At 36.8% G+C, this 23,417-nt stretch overlaps 1 protein-coding gene across 1 annotated transcript; it reads right to left on the reverse strand.

Annotated features, from left to right (window-relative positions):
- LOC109325556 (ubiquitin carboxyl-terminal hydrolase FAM188A-like) lies at positions 762 to 19,630 on the reverse strand. Its single transcript, XM_019557982.1, has 7 exons — positions 18,860 to 19,630; positions 16,802 to 16,880; positions 14,736 to 14,884; positions 3,942 to 4,065; positions 3,608 to 3,793; positions 2,218 to 2,289; positions 762 to 1,986 (listed from the first exon to the last, which is right to left on the reverse strand). The coding sequence occupies exons 1-7, from the start codon at positions 19,324 to 19,326 to the stop codon at positions 1,162 to 1,164; spliced, it is 1,902 nt and encodes a 633-aa protein (XP_019413527.1). The 5' UTR covers positions 19,327 to 19,630; the 3' UTR covers positions 762 to 1,161.

Consider the following 23,417-nt stretch of genomic DNA (forward strand, 5'->3'; position numbering starts at 1 on the left):
TCCACCTCCTACCATAACCTTTAAACTTTTGATGCAGCTACCATCACATTGACTTTAATCTATCCAGCTTTTGGGGGTCACCAAAGAGTCTCCTCCTTAAAGACACCTTCACCCAAACGATGCCACTCCCGGTAATCCTGATAAACACTACTATATACAACAAAATTAATATCTCAAGTACTCGTCCCCAAAATAGAATTGTTTAGATTCTGCCAAGCACACCAATTTCCAGCCAGGAATAGTAACCCGGTGGGAACGAAATGATAGAGACTAGTCTATTTTGGTAATTCCTTTGCATAATTTTAAAAGTTACTCCTAAAATTAATATTTTACTTCAATTTATTCAAAATCTTATATGAAGGTGACATGGATTTAGAAGATTGGGGCGTGCGGATATTCAAGCAAAATGCTCAATGGGTTTTCAAATAATTCCTACAAGAACAATGTATAACTTCTATATAGGAAAATATTATTGCAAATTTTTCTCTTAGAACTTTGTGAAGCTTGTTTGGGTGATCTTCCCCTTCTTACCATATAATAATTGAGTTAAACACTGGCATTAAGCATAATTGCCATCAGTAAAAGATGAAAATTGCTGCATATATGCCATCATTTTTCAAATAATGGCATATTATTGTTATGATCATATTATTGCAAAAAGAAAGATTGTTATGAATATGATCATATTATTGTTATGATCATATTCATAAGTAAAAAGAAAGATTGTTATGATCATATTATTGCAAATATCCAACTTACCCTATTCAGAAGCCAAGCACTATAAATAATTTAGTATTACAACATTTTCAAAAGCAACATCTTCATGTTTATTAATAATCTCCCAAGAAGTAAATCTTTTCTAATTATGACTATAGTACATTTAAATAGATTTTACAAGTTGACTTCACAACAAATATAACATCCCTCTTCCTTGTAACCTTTTGAATGACATCACAAACAATGTTTAAGATACATCACTCCCCATTATAAATATGGCTAAGCACATAGTTGAGAAAGTATGGATACTTTACCACCATTTGTGCCTTGAATTCCAACATCAAAGTAAAACTTCCTCTCTTCTCCCTTATTGCATTGCTGAACCAACCAATTATTTTTATGTTACACCGACAAAACCGCGACAAATGACTCCATGTAGACCCCTTAAACTATACTCGGAGGATCCCCTGACCAGCTGCAGACAGCACGAGGCCAGCGTGTCCTTATGCAGTCTACCAGAGGTGCATGCTGAGAAGGCTCAGGTTTGGATACTTCAGTGTCCTTCGAAGAAGAATCGTTTGCACTAGAAGCAGAGGAAACTGTCGCGTCTGCCATAAATTTCTCTGGCGTCCACCTTGGAGGAACAGAAACACTCAATTTTGTGAGTCTGGGTCTTTGTAGTGGAGCTTCACCCCGAGAATTTACATGACTGCCAGTAAGATCTGATTTAGCAATTCCATTAAAATGGTAAAGGTCGAAGACCTTCTTACCCATCAGTCCTGATGAATCCTTTAAACCTCCTGAGCTCTTGTCTAAATCCAAAATGACTTGCCAGAACTCACTCCACACAATGAAGCCTGTGCTGCAAAGGTGCTCAAGCTTCTCTTGTGGAAGTTTGATATTCATTTCGCTGAGCACTTGATAGAACCCTTCCACACTAATGAAACCACCACCTCCGCTCTGATCTTGTGCATCAAAAGCTTTGCGAATCTGTGATTCCCTTTCCTCCAGCTCATTCTCGTTTTGAACACCGGTGTCAAGAGCAAACAATACTGTGTAGTGGGATTCACTGCCAACAACCCATATAGGCCACCTTGGGCATTTCAAATACTGACCAACCTTGCAGAAATTCAGGGATTCTAGCAGTGTGAGAAATCCAACTTCTACATGTTGAGATATACCTTTTAGAAACATTTCCTCTCCTAAATCCATCTTCCCATCAAACACATTAGGGACAGCCTGCCCACAGAGCAGAAGGTTTACAATTTCCTGCAACACAATATTCAGAAAATTAAGCAAAATCTCAAATATGTTCTTCCAGGGAATTTAAAAAGAGCAGTCAATAAAACAATGGCACGGAAATAGTCTCTTCACTTGAGAGGGTAAGGCTGCATACATCTGCTCTCTCCAGACCCCACTAGGTGGAAGACTCCTACATTGGGCCGCCTTTTTAGTAAATAAAAGAATTGCAGTGTTTTTCAATTATCTGTCAGTTTATACCTGGGAGGCATGCCCAAATGGAGCTGTAACCAGAGGTAGGCTGGGATCATCCCTGTCAGTTTGAACCAAGTCCTAGATGAAAGCAAAACATTGAATCAATTAACCTGAGCAATTTAAAAAATATAACAACCAATACAGCTATCAAAGTTTAATAACAAAAAAAATGCCATAATGACATGGCCTATTACAACCCTGACGCTGAATGGAGCCTCAAATTTTAGAAGAGATTAGGATATGGACATATCAATTTTGGATTAGCTTCATTCTACAGCTCACAAGCTAAAAGACCATACAAATGGTAGGAAATATATACCGACTGACTCATTTTCAAATTGATAAAACACAGCTTTTAAGCATAATAAAAAAACGTAAGGCAAATAAGAAATGATAACAAAAAGTAACAAAGTTAACAGCTCACATCAGCAAGGAGAATGATAAGTTCATTGCATTCTAAGTAAAGATAGAAAATGGGACTACCATGTATAGACAGACTATGATCTCCTCAGTGCATCGGTCTAATATTGATTACAAACTGTTGCAAGATACAGGACTGACTGGAAGAATAATAAAATGTAAGCTATCATCTTCCTATTTGTGTCTTCTTTTTCTAGTTGTAAAGAAATTTTGCAATTTTCTTAGAGATATTAAGCAGAGGTTTAACTAGAGATATATTTTGTTATTTTAACTCATCTAGTGATGCTGTTCTGTTGGATCATGAGTCTGTGATATTATTAGGAAGATCAAAATTCCTACGAAGCATAGATGAATCCTTGTAGACTGAGTAGTTTAATTGCTTGGTGAAATTATTAATTGGAACCAGAAAAGTCGTGACTTAAAGCCTACAGAAAGAGAGGAATAATATTGATAACCAAAAAGCAGGAAAGGATGAAATGCAAACTGTTATTGTCTTCAAATTCATTGAACTGATGTCATCGGGAAAAAAACAGAGAAAGCTAAGATGAGAGAGAGAAAGAGAGAAAGGAAACTGTTAACTAATTTCATTCATTGAACTTGGATTAACTTGGTCTATTTATAGAGTGAATACTCTTACAACTGATCTGTATACAGCTGTTCATTCTTAAAATGGAAATATACTTCTAATTTGTGTCAATACCCCTATAGGAACAATTGAAAAGTACAAATGCAATCAGACCCAATAATCCAGTTAACCAATTCATCTCAACATTCTTCCTTTATGGCACAAAACATCTTGTGAAATTCTAATATTCAAGCAAAAAGACATTCAAACTTAAGCATATTATTTCACAAACTTAGAGAAAAAGAAAAAAAGGGAAGTATGGAAATAAAAAAGATGCAGAGCATATCACACTTTAGAAGACAGAGATAAGTCTCAAGACTGGCAGTTACTATTAGAAAAGCTGAAGCATACCAGTCCCCGAGAAAGTAAAGCAGAGATCAGGAAAAGCAACGCCCCCATTCGACTATGGAATATGGAAATCATTGCTTGAAGCCTCTTCAAAGCAGTTGCTTGGGATGCATATGTTTCTACTCTAAGAACTTTTTGCAGATCCAAGGCTGATTCAATTGAAAGACCAGAAAGTGCTTCTGCAATAACCTGTTCATTGGATAAGACTTGACTCAGCAAATAAGAATATCAAAGCAGAGCCACAGAAGACTGCAATAATAATTTGGGAATTTCAATTCCATCTATTGCCAACAAGATGTTACTCAAATCACTAGTGTCAATAGAACAACTGAGCTACCTCATCCGTTGGAATTTCATCAGATTGCTGAATATCACTCCCGAGAATGCTCAAAGTTGCAATGACAGCCCTTTCATTACTTCCACACATAAATAATATTTCACCGATGCTTCTTACAAGGGCACTGCCAAAAAATTACAAAAATATTAATAAGTCATGATGAAAGAATGTGTGTAACCATGAATGAAAATACATGCCAATATTAAAGAGCTATGAAGCATAGAAGGAAATGTGATATGTATCAATGCTCAATCATAGTGAACACGTGAAAATGAAATAGATGGGGAAAAAACTTATTTCGACACACCATAGGAAAATCTGTGTTTGATGCTAGTAAAAGAGGTATGAACCAGCTGTTGACCATTTAAAAACATCAAGTGAATGTAAAGGAGATTCGCAGTTTAGGCATATTCAATAAAAAGAGAGGAAAGAAAGTGGTTCATTAAGTCAACAGATGGCTTCTTTGGTTAATTGTATCTAAATTGAAAACATCCCCCCAAATCATAATCCAAGCTAATATAATTAGAGACGAAGAGCCAGAAGAATGACCACAAAAGGCATTGGACCAAGAAGCAGCACAAGCAAAAGAGCACCTCTCTATAATTGTGAGATTATTCCTTCAAAATATAGTGTCAACTAGCAATTATAACGAACACAATTAACAAAATTCCATTATAGTGCTTTAGCAAAGACATTTTGTCGAACTGATGCACAAGAAAGAAACATAAATTATAGAGTATCCTCAGTTAACTTAATGTTATCGATCAAATAACAACTCAAATGAAAAATACTTAATTAAAAAATTAATCCAACTACAGATCGAAACAATTTAATAAGAAAACACTAGTTGAAGAAGTCTACATTATGCCACAAACACAAAGGGTGTCTAGTTGAACCAAAATCACAACACTGAGCAATCAACGCTCATGTTCATGATCCACAAACACGAAAACAAGATGTTGCAGGCAGAATAAATTGTCAGGATTAAGTATGATAGGGGTTGAGTGTATAGTAGACCCCCTATTAGGCAAGTGTATGTTAGAAGGAATAAAAGACCTAACTAACTATAACTATAAATAGTAGTTAGATTAGGTAATTACACACTTTTGGAGTATTAGAATAATGCATGTAGTGCATTTAGTTCAATTATTATTCTGTTGCAATTTAGTTAAGTAAAGTAACTGAGTTTGTTACTACAGTTACTTCACCATTTTACCCTCGTTAGATTTTTCTATATAAGTAACTCTGTTACTTATTGTAATTCAGTTTTTCATTAATAAAGAATTTCATCTTCTTCTCTCTCTCAAGTTTCTTCTTCTCTCTTCTCATTCTACACTCTGGTTTTCAACTTCTTACATGGTATCACGCCATGGCAACCGACAATAACGCAACGACATTCAGATCCTCTTCTCCGATTTCTCCTTCCGGCGCCTCGCCGCTTAATGCAGTGTCTTCTCCACTTGTTCTTCCGTCGCCGTCAATGAAACTCACTGATAATAACTATTTAGTGTGGAGACATTTCATGTTAGCCACATTAACCTTGAATCGCGCTAATCGATTCGTTCTTGGAACAGAAACTCCATAGCGTTTTCTTAACGATGATGATAGGTTAATCAATCGCGTTAATCCAGCTTACTTACGATGGGAAGAGCTCGATCAATGTGTGTTTTCATGGATTCTTAACTCTCTATCTGAAAGTCTTCAACCACGAGTGGTAGGTTGTGTTCACTCGTGGCAGTTATGGGAATTCATTCTATAATTCGCAAACAAAAGCTCGTAGTAGACAATTGCGATCTCAACTCAGGTCTATTTCTCAAGGCTCAAGCTCCATCTCCGATTACTTCACAAAAATCAAGAGTCTCGTTGATGCTTTGATCTTCATCGGTACTCCAATCCCTACCTCATAACACATTGATTACATACTGGATGGCTTAAATGAGGAATATCAACCTGTAATCACTTCTATTGAAAGTCAAATTGATTTGCCTTCCATTCATAATCTCGAATCCTTTCTGTTGACGTTTGAATCGAGATTAGAGAAGAATAAACACAACTATTTCCAATGCCTTGTCTGTGAATATCGCTTCTGAATCTCCATTGTCTCCTACTCCTGTTTCTTCTCAACCACGAGCATCGATCGCTCCATCAGGTTACTACTCTCCAAAAGCTGAATCTCCTAATTCGGCTTCCTAGGGTTTTGGAAATGCAAATGCAAGTAATTTTCGAGGTCATTGTGGTCGTTGTGGAGATCGAACCGTGGAGGACGTCATTCCCGTGGAGGATCTTCAACTGCAGTTTGTGTTTACTGTAATCGTCATGGTCATGCCGTTGCCTTTTGCTATTATGCACCTCCACATTTTGGGCTAACGTACACACCTCCAGCTGGACATATGTCATATGTTGCACCTGATTATGTGCCACGTCATTCTCACTATTCCTCCTTCCAATCTACCAATGGGCCAGCAAGATATCCAGCCCACTTTTATCCGGATTATCCAGCTGACTTCTACAATGAAAATGGAGGGCACTATGGATCATCTAATGCTAGGGACTCATTACTTGGGTCTGGCCCAACACATCCACCACCTCCACATTATCACAACTATCCCATGTCAGCTCACATTGCACATAGGGAGCTTCTCTCTTCTCCAACCAGAGATGCAAAACGTGTTACCTGGTATCCTGACTCAGGTGCCACAAACCATTTAACTACATATGCTTCACTTGCTCATGAGCCTATTGAATCATTCGACCATGACAAGATAGATATACATGGGTAATGGCACTGGAATCTCAATTCAAAGTGTTGGAAACTTAATCACAAAAAATCTTCTTCTTGTTCACTCAATCACAAAAAATCTTATTAGTGTTGCATAATTTGCTAAAGACAATTTATGTTATTTCGAATTTCATCCTAACACTTGTTTTGTGAAATCTTAGGATACTAATGAAATCTTACTCCAAGGGTCACTCACCAAAGAAGGACACTATGCTTTTAATGGCCTTCTTCCCGGTCATCCTAGTTGTTCTCCTTCTACCTTTACTCGTACAACAAGTTGTACTGGTTTGCCTAACCCTACTACTTGTAATAAATCTAGTATTTTCTCTCTATGGCACAATAGGCTAGGCCATCCTCATTACACTGTTGTGAAGGACATTTTAACACAATGTAAAATTCCTTCTATCAATAAAAATGATATTGACTTCTGTAATTCATATTGTATTGGTAAAACTCATAAGCTTCATGCACCTAGTTTCACTATACTTTATCATTCTGCTTTTGAGTTAGTCTTTGTTGATTTATGAGGACTTGCCCCTGTTTACTCTGTTTCTGGTTTTAGGTACTATTTTTCCATAGTAGATGCTCACACCAAACACACATGGCTATTTCTACTAAAGCAAAAGTCTGAAACATTAACCATTTTTCAGTATTTTCTTAAGTATATTCACACTCAATTCACTTATACAGACAAGGTTGTGCAAAGTGATTTTGGGGGTGAATTTAGACCCTTTAGAACCTTTCTTAAATCTGTTGGGATAGTGCATAGGATATCTTGTCCTCACACACATCACCAATAAGGCACTGTTGAGCACAAACATAGGCACGTAGTTGAGACTAGTTTAACCTTGTTGGCTCCTTCTCATTTACCTATGACTTTCTGGGATCATGCGTTCTTCACTGCAATCTATTTAATTAATAGACTTCCCTCAATCACTCTCAGCCATAAGTCTCCTTATGAGTTGTTGTTTAAACAAATTCCAGATTACAAATTTCTTAAGGTGTTTAGGTGTGCTTGTTTTCCCCTGCTTAGACCCTTTACCAAACACAAACTGAATTCAAGAAGCTCTAAGTGCATTTTTCTGGGATACTCTTTAAGTCACAAGGGTTATAAATGTCTCTCTAAGGAAGGAAAGATTTACATCTCCAAAGATGTTATCTTCAATGAGTCTCATTTTCCTTCTATGTCTCATGTTTCTACCTCTGCTCATAATTTTGCCTCTGATTCCTCCCAATCAACAACAATGTTTACAAAATTTCATAATTCCAATTGTCCTACTACATCTTCTCTATCAGCTCCTGTCCCTGACTTGTCTGACTCTCCTTCACTTAATGAACAACTCTCAGTTTGTTCCTGGCATATCCTCTAATCTCCCATCACCTATTTGTCCTGCATCCACTAATTTCGTTCCCCTACCATCTTCCTCTCCCATTCATCTCTCCTCTTCTACCTATACTCCTTCTACACCAACAACAACTTCTTCAATTCCTTGTGACCCTTCTTCTCCTATTTCATGTCATCCTATGCAAATCAGATCCAAATCTGGTATTTTCAAAATCATTCATCCTAGTGTTCATCTTACACAAAGTGAACCAACCAGTGCCAAACTTGCCCTCACTATTCTAGTCTGACAGCAGGCTATGAAAACAGAATATGATGCTCTCATGGCCTTGGATACATGGACTTCGGTCCCTTTACCTCCTATGAAGCAGGCCATTGGGTGTAAGTGGGTCTTTAGGATAAAAGAGAACCTAAATAACACAATTAACAAGTACAAGGCAAGACTTGTTGCCAAAGGGTTTCATCAAAGACATGGAGTTGATTACAATAAGACCTTTTCTCTTGTTGTGAAACCTGTCACAATCAGAATACTCCTGACTCTTGTTGTCTCACATCACTAGATGATTGAGCAACTGGACATCAACAATGTCTTTCTCAATTGTTTTTAAATGAAGAAGTCTACATGACACAGCCTACTGGTTTTCAACAGAGCGACAAATCTCTTGTTTGCAAGCTGAACAAAGCTATCTATGACCTAAAACAGGCTCCTAGATAATGGTTTGAGAGAAGGAAAGGTTCTCTCATCAAACTTGATTTTCAAATAAGCAAGTGTGACAACTACTTATTCTTTCAAAGCTCTCCATCTCATCATCTATACATCTTGGTATATGTGGATGACATCATAGTCATAGGGTCATCCTCTACCCTTGTTAAACAAGTTATCAAAGATCTCAGCAACACATTTGCCCTGAAACAGTTGGGTCTTTTGGACTACTTCCTAGGCATTGAGGTCAAGCATAGGAAAAATGGTTCACTATTTCTATCTCAATCTAAATACATTAGGGATCTTCTAAACATAGCACATTTATCTACTGCTAAAGCTAACATTACTCCTATGGTTAGCAACTGCAAAGCTGTCCAAGCATAGCATTGACTATTTTGAAGATCTCACCTTCTATAGATCAATTGTGGGTGCATTGCAATATGCCACTATTACTAGACCAGACATCACCTACAGTGACAACAAGGTTTGTCAATTTCTGGAAAAACCCTTGAATTCTCATTGACTGTTGTAAAACGAATTCTTAAATATCTTCAGGGCTCCACATCCATGGGTCTCTCTATCAATCCTGCCATTGGTCCATCTGATTTTAAACTATCTCTTATGGCCTACTGTGATACTAATTTGGCTTCTGACATTGATGACTAAAAATCAACCTCCGGGGCATGCTTATATCTAGGACCAAATTTGGTAACTTGGTGGTCTAAGAAACAGAATACTATCTCAAGGTCTAGTACTGAAGCTGAGTATAGAAGCTTAGCCTTAGCTTCCCAAGAATTGATGTGGATTGAATCTTTGCTTACAGAACTGTAGATACCATTTACTACTCCTATAATTCTTTGTGACAATCAAAGCACAGTGGCTATGTCTCAAATCTCAATTCAGTTCTACATAATAAAACTAAACACATAAAATTATATCTCTACTTTGTTAGGGATAAAATTCAAAACAAAACTCGTATAGTCAAGCATGTTACCTCTGAATTTGACACAGCTGACGTATTGACTAAACCTCTTCCAAACAATCAATTCCTTACTTTAAGGAATCAACTCATAGTTCAAGATTTTGGCACATCAAGCTAGTACCCTAAGGTTCAGAAGGGTATATTAGAATAATGCATAGTGCATTTAGTTTAGTTATTATTCTGTTGCAATTTAGTTAAGTAAAGTAACTGAGTTTGTTATTAGTTACTTTACCATTTTACCCTCGTTAGATTTTTCTATATAAGTAACTTTGTTACTTATTGTAATTCAGTTTTTCATTAATAAAGAATTTCATCTTCTTCACTCTCAAGTTTATTCTTCTCTTTTCTCTCTCTACACTCTGGTTTTCAACTTCTTACATGGAGAAATTAGAAATTGAGGCTGATTTAGGAAATCAGTTTGGGCAGTTATTTTCTCTCATTTGATACCAGTTTTAACACTGGTATTAGAGCACCGATTTTGGTGCCCTGTAAAACACGTCGAAAATGTTGCGGATGAAGACAAGGAGCATGGCGCAAAGCAACGATGATTGGGAGCAGGAGAAGGAAGAGATGTGAGCCAGAATTGATTTGAATGAGGCTAGGACCAAGAAGACCGAGGATCTTCTTGTTGCGATCGAGGCGAAGCTGGGGGTGTAGAACGACGACGCGTTCGGCGATGAAGGCAGCTAAGTCGGTGGCGATCGAGCGGAGGTAGGGCGGCAAACCACCGACCAGTGGCGCCGACTGGATATTCCAGTTTTTGTGGGGATGACGCATTTGGCTGGACCCGAAGGTTGGATAGGTATTTTACTCTAGAACACGTGTCGGAAAGTGAAAAAAATGCAAGCCACTGTTTTAGCCTTGGAAGGGAAAGCTATGAGTTGGTTTCAGCGGTGGGAGAAATGTAATCCCAACCCATCTTGGGAGGGGTTCAAGGTGGTGGTGATTCGAGGATTTCAGCCTTTTATGATTCAAAATCTGTTTGAGTTGTTGTTGTCGGTAAAGCAGTCCGGGACTGTCGAAGAGTACGTGGAAGAGTTCGAAAAATATATAGGGGCTCTTCGGGAAATTGATCAAGAATTTGCCAATGGCATCTTCTTGAATGGGTTAAAGGAGGAGGTGCAAGCTGAGGTAAGGTTGTTTGAGCTTCACACTCTTACCACTGTCATTCAAAAGGCGATTATGATCAAGCAGAAAAATTTAATTGTGAGTAAGAAGGGCAACAACTTTTACTCTCAACCATCTAGTTTCCTGAAGAACAATTCTTTTAGTAAAGTGGTGACAGTGGATACAAGGGGATCGGCTGGAAAAAAAATTGATGTGAGTACAACCGATAGTGACAAAAGCAGTGTGGGGCCGACTAGTGTGGTGGATGCAACTCGGGCTAAAGGAGGAGGGTTCAAGCAACTCACTAGAGTAGAAATGCGAGAAAAAAGGGAGAAAGGCTTATGTTTCCAGTGCGATGAATCGTATCATAGGAATCATCGATGCAATAATAAGCAATTAAGAATGCTTATCTTAGAAGAAGATGAGGATAGCAATGGAGAAGGACACGATGAACCGAGAGTTGAGCAGTTTCGTGCCTTGCAGCTTTCTCTTTGCTCAATAGCAAGATTGACCTCAGCCAAATCTTGGAAGGTGGCGAGTAGAGTGAAAGGAGAGGAGGTGGTTATTTTGATTGATTGCAGAGCCTCTCACAGTTTCCTTTCATCGGAATTGGTGCAGAAATTACAGCTGGCTATAGAGGAAACCCTCACATATGTGGTGGAGGTGGGTGATGGGCATAAAATCCGGTGCCAAGGAAAGTGTACCGCGCTGAAGTTGTTAGTACAAGACTTGGAGGTGGTACAAGAGTTTTATCTTTTCAGACTAAGGAGTGGATTGGTTCTTGAGTTGGAGTTGATGCTGAAAAGAGGCAGGTTGGTGCATAAGATTCAAGGAGATCCGGCTTTGACAAAAACGTAGTTGTCATTTGGGGCCATGATACAGGTGCTGAAGGAAAAAGGGGAGGAACTGATGTTGCATTGTGGGGAATCGGCGGAGCCATCAGGACCGGATCAACCTGTTCTAGTAGTGGTGGAGGGGGTATTGCTGCAGTTTACGAGGGTTTTTGAGGATCCGCAAGGTCTTCTCCCGAGGAGGAGACATGATCATGTCATTCATTTGAAAGAAGGAGCTGAGATTCCGAACATCTGACCATACAAGTATTCGCACTATCAGAAGACTGAGATTGAAAGGTTAGTGATAGAAATGTTACAAGCTGGAGTAATTCGACCGAGTATAAGTCCCTATGCTAGTCTTATTATCTTGGTCAAGAAGAAGGATGGGGATGGAGGTTTTGTGTAGATTACCAGACTCTAAATAAGGTGACAATTCCGAATAAATTTCCTATTCCGATTATAGAGGAGTTGTTGGATGAGTTAAGAGGGGCTAACATCTTTTCTAAATTGGACTTGAAGTCGGGATACCATCAAATCCGTATGTGTGAGGAGGACATCGAGAAGACTGCATTCAGAACTCATGAAGGACACTATGAGTTTTTGGTGATGCCTTTCGGCCTCACTAATGCACCATCCACTTTTCAAGCACTCATGAACGAGGTTCTCAAGCCATTCTTAAGGAAGTTCGTACTGGTTTTCTTTGATGACATATTGGTCTTTAGCAAAGACATATCGGATCATGTAGGTCATTTGCAGCAAGTGTTAGAGCTCATGCAGAAACATAGTCTCAAGGTCAATAAGAAGAAATGTAGTTTCAGGCAAAAGAGATTGAAGTATTTAGGTCACATCATTTCCGAAAAAGGGGTGGAGGCCGACAAATCCAAGGTGGAAGCGATGTGTTTTTGGCCCATACTGAAGGACATTAGGGGGTTGAGGGATTTTTTGGGCCTCATTGGCTACTATCAGCGGTTTGTTCGTGACTATGGTAAATTGGCCAAACCGCTCACTGATTTGTTGAAAAAATATGCATATAAGCAGACTGAGCACGCTACGGAAGCTTTTGAGTTGTTGAAAAAAGCAATGGTGGATTTACCTTTGTTGGCAATACCTGATTTTTCTTAGGTGTTCACAGTGGAAACTGATGCTTCTAGCAAGGGTTGGGGCGGTGTTGATGCAGGCCAAACGACCTTTGGCTTTTTGGAGTCAAGGCTTATCTTTGGGAGCTCAACAGAAGTCAGTTTATGAGAGGGAACTGATGACTTTGGTGCAGGCAGTTCAGAGATGGAGACACTATCTGTTGGGTAGGCTTTTCATCATAAAGACATATCAACGGAGTTTGAAATTTCTCAACGATCAGAGGTTGTTTACGGCTAAAGAATTCAAATGGGCAGTGAAGCTGATTGGTATGGACTTTGAAATCCAGTTCAAGCCAGGGAAGGAAAATTCAGTAGTAGATGTTGTCCATGAGGGAGATGTATGCTACCATTTCTTTGGTGTCCCTAGCTGATGCAGAGGTTTGGACACAAGAGATAGAGCAAGATCCGAAGTGGAAGCAGATAATACAGGATTTGATAATAGCACCTCACTCTCATGTTGGGTTTGAGTTTAAAATAGGCTTATTATTGTACAAGGGGAAGTTGGTGATTTCCTGACAGTCGGCCAGGATTCCTCTCATACTGAAGGATTGTCATGAGACTCCTATGGGGGGCATTCCGGATTTTTCAGGACTTACAAAAGGGTGGCTAGTTGTTTGTTCTGGGATGCTATCTTTTTAAGCAGTTTCTGGAAGGAGTTGTTTAGGTTGGCTGGCACTCTGGCACTCAATTAAAGCTCAGCACTTCCTATCATCCACAAACCGATGGTCAAATTGAGGTGGTCAACAGGTTACCTGAAAATTACCTACGGTTTTTTGTGGGTCCTAAGCCAACACAATGGCTTAAATGGTTATCTTGGGTTGAATTCTAGTATAACACTACGTACCATGGTTTAGCAGGTATGACCCCATTTAGGGCATTATACGGTTGGGATCCTCCTATGTTGATCAAGGTGACCGAATTTCCTTCCAAGGTGGAGGATGTGAATCAGATGCTTCAGCAGAGAGATGAGATGTTGGCAGAGCTCAAACAAAATTTGTTGAGGGCTCAAGATCAGATGAAAAAGCAAGCGGACAAGCATAGAAGGCATGTGAATTTTCAGGAAGGGGATTGGGTGTATCTAAAAATTTAGTCGTATAAGCTGAAGTCCTTGGTGGTTAGGCCCTATATGAAGTTGGCTCCTAGGTTCTATGGTTCCTACCAGGTGATTTGTAAGGTGGGGGCAGTAGCTTATAAGCTAGAGTTGTCGAGCCACTCTAAGATACATTATGTCTTTTTCATGTTTCTTTGTTGAAGAAGGTGCTCAAACCCAATCAACAACCACAACCTCTTCCTCTGATGTTGAATGAGGAGTATGAGCTAGAGGTGCAACCAGATGGATTGAAGAGAGGCACAACAAGGGCAGATTGAGGTTTTAGTGAAGCGGGCACAGTTACCTGAGTGCAATAATTCATGGGAGGCAGCAACTTTATTATAAGAGAAGTTTCCTTCTTTTCCCCTTGAGGACAAGGTGGCTCTTTTAGGGGGGTATTGATAGGGGTCGGGTGTATAGTAGACCCCCTATTAGGCACGTGTATATTAGAAGGAATAAAAGACCTAACTAACAATAACTATAAATAGTAGTTAGGTTAGGTAATTACACACTTTTGGACAAATTGGAAATTGGGGCTGATTTAGGAAATCAGTTTGGGCAGTTATTTTCTCTCATATGATTCTCTCTCTTCTATACACATTCACATTGCAATAATACATACTTACTGGTCAAGATCACATTGATCTTGTATCAATTCTTCTTCAGTTTCTATCTCCATTTTCTGATTTGATACCGGTTTTAACAAAGTACAAATCACGGGACATGGAACTTCATATTTTTTTAGGGACAGTAAATGTAAATCTACAATTAATGTATTTGCCTAGCTAAATACAAATGATTGATCAGGAAAAAGTTAATCACCTTACTTTTACACCTTCAGTGGGTGAAGAAAAATCATTTGATGCAAGGGATTGACTTTTAATCGTTGTGCCCATACCCTGGTTTAGAGCCATTGCAAATACATCTTTCACCTCATCATGAAAGAAAATAAGATGCTTGAGAACAAACGCCTGCAAAATTAAAAGGAAAATGCTAGCAACATCAACATAAAACAATCTGGGACTTATACTGAGTACCAGTAGAAGAAATAAATGAAATGGAAAAGCATGATAACAAATGGACACGTCTCAAGAAATGCTCACACACAAACAAGCATACTATAAAAACAACTGCCAAATCCTTTTTCCACCAGTGGGGCTGGCTATAAAGATTTAACAAAGTTTTACACTTGTTGTCGACCGCATAAGACAACCATCCTCTCACAACTGGATATGGACCAACTATGTCAAGATTTGCAACAAAGCACAAAATAGTCAACAAACAAGTTAAACATTACTATAGAAAAAAGTACAAAACAGTGAATGAGCAAAACAATGCATAATTAAATCCATTTGATTTCACAGTACACCTACAATATATATGTGGAAAAAGACATGAAATATGTACTGTATTTTATACTCGAGATATACACCATTGAATTGAATTGAAGGAAGTTGGATGTGATTGATAACAAGTATATATAGAGAGACATACAATACACACATATTTGCAATAAATCCATTTCATGAATTGTGCCAAGCTTTAATGAAAGTATTGCCTTCACCTTTATGAACATTACCATATTATATTGTCAACATGAAAGACTGGTCCATTTCTCCAATATGTCAAACATGCAAATTTTAAAATGGAAGCGTTAAACTACTTGAAGCCAATTACACATATGCAGTGAAGGTCTTCCCTCAAGCAACAATAATTTCAGTTAGTTCAGTAATCCAATAAGTCCATCTATCACATAAAATCAAGTTATCTTACAAGGCAGTAGGCGGCAACTTATTTCTGCACAGTATTTTTCAATGAAACAGTTTTTTTGGATTTTATTCAAGATCTCCGAGTCTATCCCTCTACTCTAGAGCAGTTTTAGTTGGTTCAATATAAAGATATCGGTATAAACAAAGAGACTAAGATTTTATTGCAGTTCATTGGTGCAATAAGTTAGAAAGCAGTGCTCATATCTTTCTTTGCCTCCAATTTTGAGATGGTCACATGTTTAAATTCTGTGGTGTTCTGTTCATGGCTGAGTAAAAGGTTTTTCTAACTCAGATTTGCAAAGAGATTTGGGCATACTTAGTTTCATACCATGCTATTCTTGCCATTTTTGTTGAATGTTGTCTTTTCTGTTTAACAGAATTTCTTCTTCAGCAACAACAACTAAGCCTTTCTTCCTCTATCAGAGAGAGAAAGAGAGAGAGGAAATAGACAATAAAAATCAAAGATTAAAAGAGCAATACACACCAAAATCTCCATCTGGGTGGATCTATCAAAATGGTATATAGTTTCGGAGTTAAAAATTGATCCAAAACCAATTAACCAAATAGTAAAATAGACTCTGGAATCAAGTAATCCTATTAAAATTGATGCATCCTCTGACTAGACTTTTACCAAAAAGGACAGCCTAGTGCACAAGACTTCCACTTAGTAGGGTCTATGGATGGTAGATATATGCAGCCTTATCCCCGCAAGCAGAGAGACTATTTCTAGGATTTGAACTTGTGAGGCTGTGACCTCATGGCCACTAAGCAACAACCTTACTGTTGCGCCAAGCTCACCGTCTGACTTCATAGACTTTTACTGCGACAAAAAATTGCATACTTCTCATTCTCAGATGCTTAATTGATTTTACATATTTATATCTCAAAATAGACAACTGGTTCTTTATTGAGATGGACAGTCAATGACAATTTGGACAATTAGTTTTTCCTGTTTCTGAATAATACTATACATTGAAACAAAATTTTATGTACATAGTACTGGATCTTAAATAAATAATTCAGTTTTCAATCCAGAAAACATTGGATGTCAAAAAAAAATCAAGAGTTAGAAGCAATCATTCTACAAGTTCAAAGCGCAGCTGAAAAATGGACCATTACTTGTATAGCTGCCAAAACGCCACATGGCCCACCTTCATGCTGCACTAGGCCCATGGATGTTTCTGGATCACTGCTAAACCTATAGGAAAGTTTTCATAGTATTAGAAACAAATAGCAAGCAGATAGACCTATTTACGAATAATTCAAAACCCTTCTAGGAAAAGGTGACAAGTGCAAAAAAACATTACACGCAACAGAAGAGTTGAAGACATGTTTTTATGACTTCAAAAGTTTTATTTTCACATAAGAATGAAATTAATCTATATCGTAACCATATATTAATCACACACCACATGAGTAAGGCTGCATAAGCCTTACCTATCCCAGACCTCAAATGGTAGCAGTCTAGTGTACTAAGCCACCCTCTTTTTATACATTGTGCTACACTTGGTGGTAGGATTCACACAAAAAGCTGTTGCTAAGCAAAGAAAAGTTTACAATCTGTTTTCAGCTACAAGGTGAGAGGCATGGGGGCTACCATCTCAGATTGCCCGAATCACCTCAAAGTGGAAGAATTGGCTTTGATGTACTGCCTAGCCGCCTGCCTCATCCACCTCATGAATTTTCACATGCAAAAAACGGTTCTTAAAGGCTCACTTAATCGCTCCTAACTAAATAGGCATAAAAAATAATTGGAAGAATACCGAATTGGCATGTTTGGGGGGAAATAACGGCAGAAAGCAAAAGGAAAAAACTAGAACTAGGTTTTCATGGATTTGTGCATTGCTTCCATATATCAGTTTAAGGAGGTTGAAATTTTGAAACTTCAAGGCAAAAGCAGCAGCAACTCTTTCATGGACAGACAGTGCCCAAAGAATCATTAAGGTAACTTTCTCATATCTTTTGAATTTTTTTATCACATTTCTCTTTGGTTGTTCTCTCATCTTAGGCACGCCAGATTATGTTCCTTTTTACTTGTACAAACTGAGGCCAACTCATAAACTCAACTTTTTACAGAGTTAATTTGGTTGTTTTCCACTCAAATTTGAACTAATATGAAATTGAAGGCCAGGAATTAGCACGCTCTGACAATGAGAGATTCTGATTAGAAGTACAATCACTTAAAGTACCAAAAGAGTCAAAGTAAATGTAGATTTCCAATTTCAAATTCCAGGATAATCAGGTTTGCTATATAACACTAGTGTTGGCAGAACATCATAGTAAAGGTTTTTAATGATTGTATAAGTAAAGGTTCAGATTGAGAATACTCACCAATCACAAATAAACAAGGAATATATGCATTGCTTGATACACGACAACAAAACAATAGTATTTGAAAAAAACATGCAAGGAAAGCACATTGATATCAGACTCCAATCCCATCCTCAAACGAAGAATATAGTGTTAAGATTCAATTGCAAGCTATTGAACTTGAGTCCCACAATGGAACTATGAGATTCCGGTGTAGGGTTTGAAAGGCCTTGGGCTCTCCAATCACAATGGTTATCTTTTGCGGAGTGGTTGTCCCAAGGTTTGCATCAATTGGTTAGAGTTTCCACCATGTCTCTCAGCTGCACATGAGTAGCTCAGGTGGTGATGCCGGCATCGCAATGATTGCCCGGCCATAGTCTAAAGGCTAGTGCATAGCCAATCCGAGTAAAAGCTGGTTGGGCTGTGGAAAGTCCCAAATCAAAAGTATGGTATTCCAGTGTGGGGTTTATACGGTTAAAAAATAATAGTTCACAAAACCTATGGAAGACTGCCACTCTTAATAGACAAGACTCTCACTTCCAAAAGTTCATTTCAACCACATGCCGCAGAGTATTCAATTTCAATACATCAAAATGTTAAAAACATTAAGCTTTCCTCAGCTAAATAATCATCTCAAAATCACTCAACTTCTTGACATAATTTCTCAGTAAAATGGTATTATATCTAATCTGTAGAAATATATCTCACTCATTCAACTTAGTACAACAACAAAAATCAAGTCTTTGTCCCACTGGATGGGGTTGGCTACCTCGACCGAATGACGCCCAAAACTCATACAACTATACAAGTGATCCAAGAAATAAAATCGATATTATGAAATGGAAAATGCAAGTTCCAAAGAAATACCTTATTCCCTGATTGCTCCACTGTGCAAGAATCTCCTTAGAGACCTCACTTCCAAACACAATAACAAATAACTTATTCGCTTCTTCCACACTCATCAACCCCTCACCTTCCTTCTCCTTTCTCCTCCCAACCTCTCCGAAGCCCTTACTCGCCGCAGGCGAATTTCTCATGGCCACCGCCACTCGCTCCTCCTCCTCTCTCCTCCCAATCTCGCCGCCGCCTTTACCCGCCGCCGGCAAGTTGCTCTTTGACGTTGCAACCGCCGCCATACGCTTTTCAGCAGCTGCTGCCATTAACTCCCGCTTAATCCGCCGGCTCTTTGCCTCCAGTGACTCCTCCGGCGTCCCCGAAACAACTCCGACGGCGACGGAGCTGTGTCTCGGCTTGCTCCGCTTCGGCTCCGGTGGCGCGTGGTGCATACTCATCCGAATCGCCATTTCCAAATCCTCGTCTTCGCGATCCGCCATAATCGATCAAACGAAAAACCCTGACGATCGAAATCGAAGGGTTTTCGATTTTCAGTGTTGAAGTGGTGCGAATAGGAATTTAAAGCCAGAGGGAGGGGTAATTATGGAAATCAATTAATGGGTGGCCGAGAAAGGAACGTAACGGTGTTCGGCGAAGGGAACGGAGAACAAGTTGGATGAAACGGTGTCGTTAAAGAAGAATCGGCGGTGGTGTTTTTTGTACAGAGAATGGGTAGTCAATTGACTATGTAGACCCTGTGTTAAAAGGTTCTGCGCACAGGAAAAGTGAGTGAATTATGGAATATGATAAGGAGATTTTGGAGAATCCCTTAATGCAAGGAATGGATTTCTGGAAATTGGAAATTAAAACTACTTTACTACGTTGGTTTTTAATTACAGTGTCTTCACTCTTTTTATATTATCATTATATTATTTATCATTCATGTATAATTATTATCGTTTCTAAAATAAAAGTAATATAAACATATGATATATAATACATTCACTACTTATAACTTTTTATATTATCCATATATGTTAAACTTTTTTTATTAATAGTCGTCATTGAAGCATATCCTAAAGTCCTACCCTTTCTTAAATAGATCTTGCATAAATTTTTATGTTTTTTAGCGTATAATTTTTCATATTATCTATATATATTAAACTTTTTTTTCTATTAATGGTTGTCATTGAAGCATGTCCTAAAGTCCCTTTCTTAAATAGATCTTGCACAAATCTTTATGTTTTTCTCATGTTTGAAGGACTTAGGTAAATTAATTAAGAGTGGATGAATACTCACGCTCACTTTAGTGCTTTAAAATTTTTGTGGGTACCATTTTAATATGTAAAAAAAAGTAAAAATCTTAAATATAGTACTTAAAGATTGTATATATGGGTTAAAGTAGTCTATGATAGGAACTAAAGTATTCAAAATAATAGATGTAAAAAAACTATTTTGATTAACATTTGAAATATTTGGGGAACATTTTAAATTTTTTAACATTTGTGAATTAAAATAATTCTTTACTCAATTAATTTTTTGCTCCAACCTAGGGCACATGAATGATTCTTAAATTGATCACACAATCTAGTCCATACATCACTTGTGGAAACTTTTTCATGGCTAAGAACACAACAGGAAGGAAGCTCTTGTGCATCCCAAGCCACGCAATGTCAGTACCCTCCAATGGGACTCTAGATCTTCTCGTGACTCATAGCGTAAAAACGTGAATTAAGAGCTAGCTTGGGTTGGAGATGCTCTCACGCAATGATTGGCAAAATAATTTGGGGATGATACGATGATGATGGATAAAAAACTTTACACTAGTATAGATTTTAAATTCTTTTTCATTAGGATTTAGTATATATATATATAATAATAATAGTGTAAGTGTTTTTTTATACTGTCAACAAATTATCTATCATTGACTCTTAAATAAAATTAATATAAATTAATGGTGGATGATATGCTGACATTGTAAAAAACTTTATACTAACAGTACATAAATTTTAAATTCCTTTCATTATTTCAAGGAAAAAGCGTATACAACTTCAATAATTTTATTTCGGAACGGTGTATACAACTTCCTCATTACTCTTAAAATTTTATTTATTGGTGAAATTGGTATCTGCAAAAAAAATAGTGTTAAATTACTAATAGTCTAATAGATTAAAAGAAAATTGTTATTATCATATTCATAATAATATCAATAAGCACACCACCGTAACTATTGGTGGAAACAGGCTAGATCAGACCAGACTTTGCCTTAAACAAGCCTAGCCTATATATCATATAGAAGCCTGAGCCTAGCCTGCTAGTCTGTTTAAAAAAAATCAAAGTTTATGTTTGATCTGTTTAAAAGTCTGGTCTAGTTTGTTAGCATATTTAAAGACCTATTATACTATATGCTCATAAAATAGACTATCATGTCTACATTTTAATGTGCTTATAGACTTATTTTTATTTAGGCTCATCTAAATCTAATAATTAAATTATATTTTTATATTAATATCACATATATAATAATATTACTTATATTAAAATGGTATAATTTCAACATTCTTATGTAATATAACTAAATAGGCCGGTCTATTAGGCTTATTAGGTCTTTTAGGTGGCCTAAAGCCTGACATGTTAAGCTAAATAGGTTTTTTAGAAAGCTTGAGTCTGATCTGTCCGTGAAAAAAATCTGGTCTAACCTAGCCTATTATAGGCCAAGTAATAGGCCCCTGATAGGCGGTTTGGCATGTTTTCACCCTTAACCGTAACTATGCAGTCGGTCGCGAGTCGGAATTAAAAAAATTCAGTGTTAAAAGAGAACAATAAATTAATATTAATATATAAAAATTTAAAATTGCATGATAATGATATGACAGTCAAATTAAAAAAATGCATGAGTGAAATTTTTTATTATGATGAATTTCACATCATATTTATGGAGACACCAATTTTATCATTGGTTAAAGTTTAATGGGCAATCATAATAAAAAATAGTTTGTGATAAAAGACATAAAGTTTAAGGAGTTTTTGTGAATTTTCTCTCATTTCAATTTGTATCTAAAGATTAAGAGAAAAAAATCTACTAAAATGTAAGAGTTTTTTATATTATCATTCATATTTAATCATTATTAACTCTTAAATAAAAGTAATACAAATAAATGATAAATAGTTTACTCAATATGTATAAATTTCCAAATTAATGCATAAATATTAAACTCAAATGTTAAATCATATAAATCAAATTACAATAGTTATTTAAGCCTAACCAAAGGTTTAAAGTTTAAGGTCATCATAATACAATTATTTTAAATGGTTGATAATGACGATGTCTTGAAGATATTACCTTAATCTAAACTCGAGCCAATAACTTGACTAGATTATTTGTATGCGCTCAAAGCCTACCCGACATGATCATGATGTGGTGGATAAATTTGAACATTATACCTTAATGCAACAAAGAGGGCAGACTTTCACCAGAAAACAACTATTATTTCCTCAAAGACTTTAAAAGAAAAACACAATCACTAACAATCTCATTTCTTTATTTTGTTTCAAGGAATTTGCAGTCTCCATCTGATTTAGTTCAATTGGTAAAAGGGATCAACGAACACCAATAACATTGGAGTAATGATTTCATTATTTATTCAAATAAATTTGAAAAAAATGGTAGCAAAGTAAATTTTTCTCCAAAGTGAGCAACATTGTAGATAAGCTTAAACCGTTATACACATTATCAATTCAATGATGAATATGCATTTACTTATCCACATTAATAGGAATGACAACGATACAGATTGGGGTCGGGTTTATACATACTCAAACTTGAATTTGAAATTCAAAACTCAAACTCGAACCAAATTCAACATGGTTGAAAATAAATATATTATCCCCAAACCAGTCGGGTTTCGGTAACATGAACCCGATAAAAAACCTGAAAATAATAAATGTACTAAAGAAAGTATGATATCATTTTTGTTTCATTTTTTACTAGTATTTTTATTTTCTCTTGTATTATTTTATTTATTTTATGTTTGAAGAACCAATAGTATGTAAAGTAAAATTAAAAATGAAAAATAATGGACACATGATAAAACTTTCAATTTTAAATTGAATTACATTACTTTAGGGTGGGTTCGTTGTAGGGTCTTTGTTCTACCAAACCCGAACCTGAAAATTAAACTTGGGTAAAACCCGAACCCAATCACATCTGGTTTTCTCTGTTAAATTCGGGTTGGGTTTGGATGGATACCCACGAGTCTGGTTTTCATTGTCATCCCTATACATTAGAAACAAACTTTAGCAAACTTTATTGGACACCTCAATTATGTTGTCTTTAAGGTTGATAATGAACAGAACAAACTCGACATTTTTTCGAAGCTTAACTCATTATTTAGCTCGATAAATTTAATTCATGAATTAAATGAGTCAAACTTGAACCAAATACAGTTCGAATCGTTAAATTCATGAACTAGATCGATTATATATGTGTTCATAAATATATATATATATATATATATATATGTATATATGTAATATTTCATTTTATATATTAAATAAATAATCATCATTCAAGCTACCAAGTTGAATTTAA

Source organism: Lupinus angustifolius, chromosome LG13 (genome assembly GCF_001865875.1).
Source record: "Lupinus angustifolius cultivar Tanjil chromosome LG13, LupAngTanjil_v1.0, whole genome shotgun sequence".
Lineage (NCBI taxonomy): Eukaryota > Viridiplantae > Streptophyta > Magnoliopsida > Fabales > Fabaceae > Lupinus > Lupinus angustifolius.

Excerpts from the sequence above, each read along its gene's own strand:
- LOC109325556 (XM_019557982.1), bottom strand. The coding sequence starts at position 19,326 with ATGGCGGATCGCGAAGACGAGGATTTGGAAATGGCGATTCGGATGAGT. Across the intron at positions 14,885-16,801 it reads GCGTTTTGGCAGCTATACAA|GCGTTTGTTCTCAAGCATCT; the intron begins GTAATGGTCCAT and ends TTAATTTTGCAG. Across the intron at positions 3,794-3,941 it reads ATGAAATTCCAACGGATGAG|GTTATTGCAGAAGCACTTTC; the intron begins GTAGCTCAGTTG and ends TCCAATGAACAG.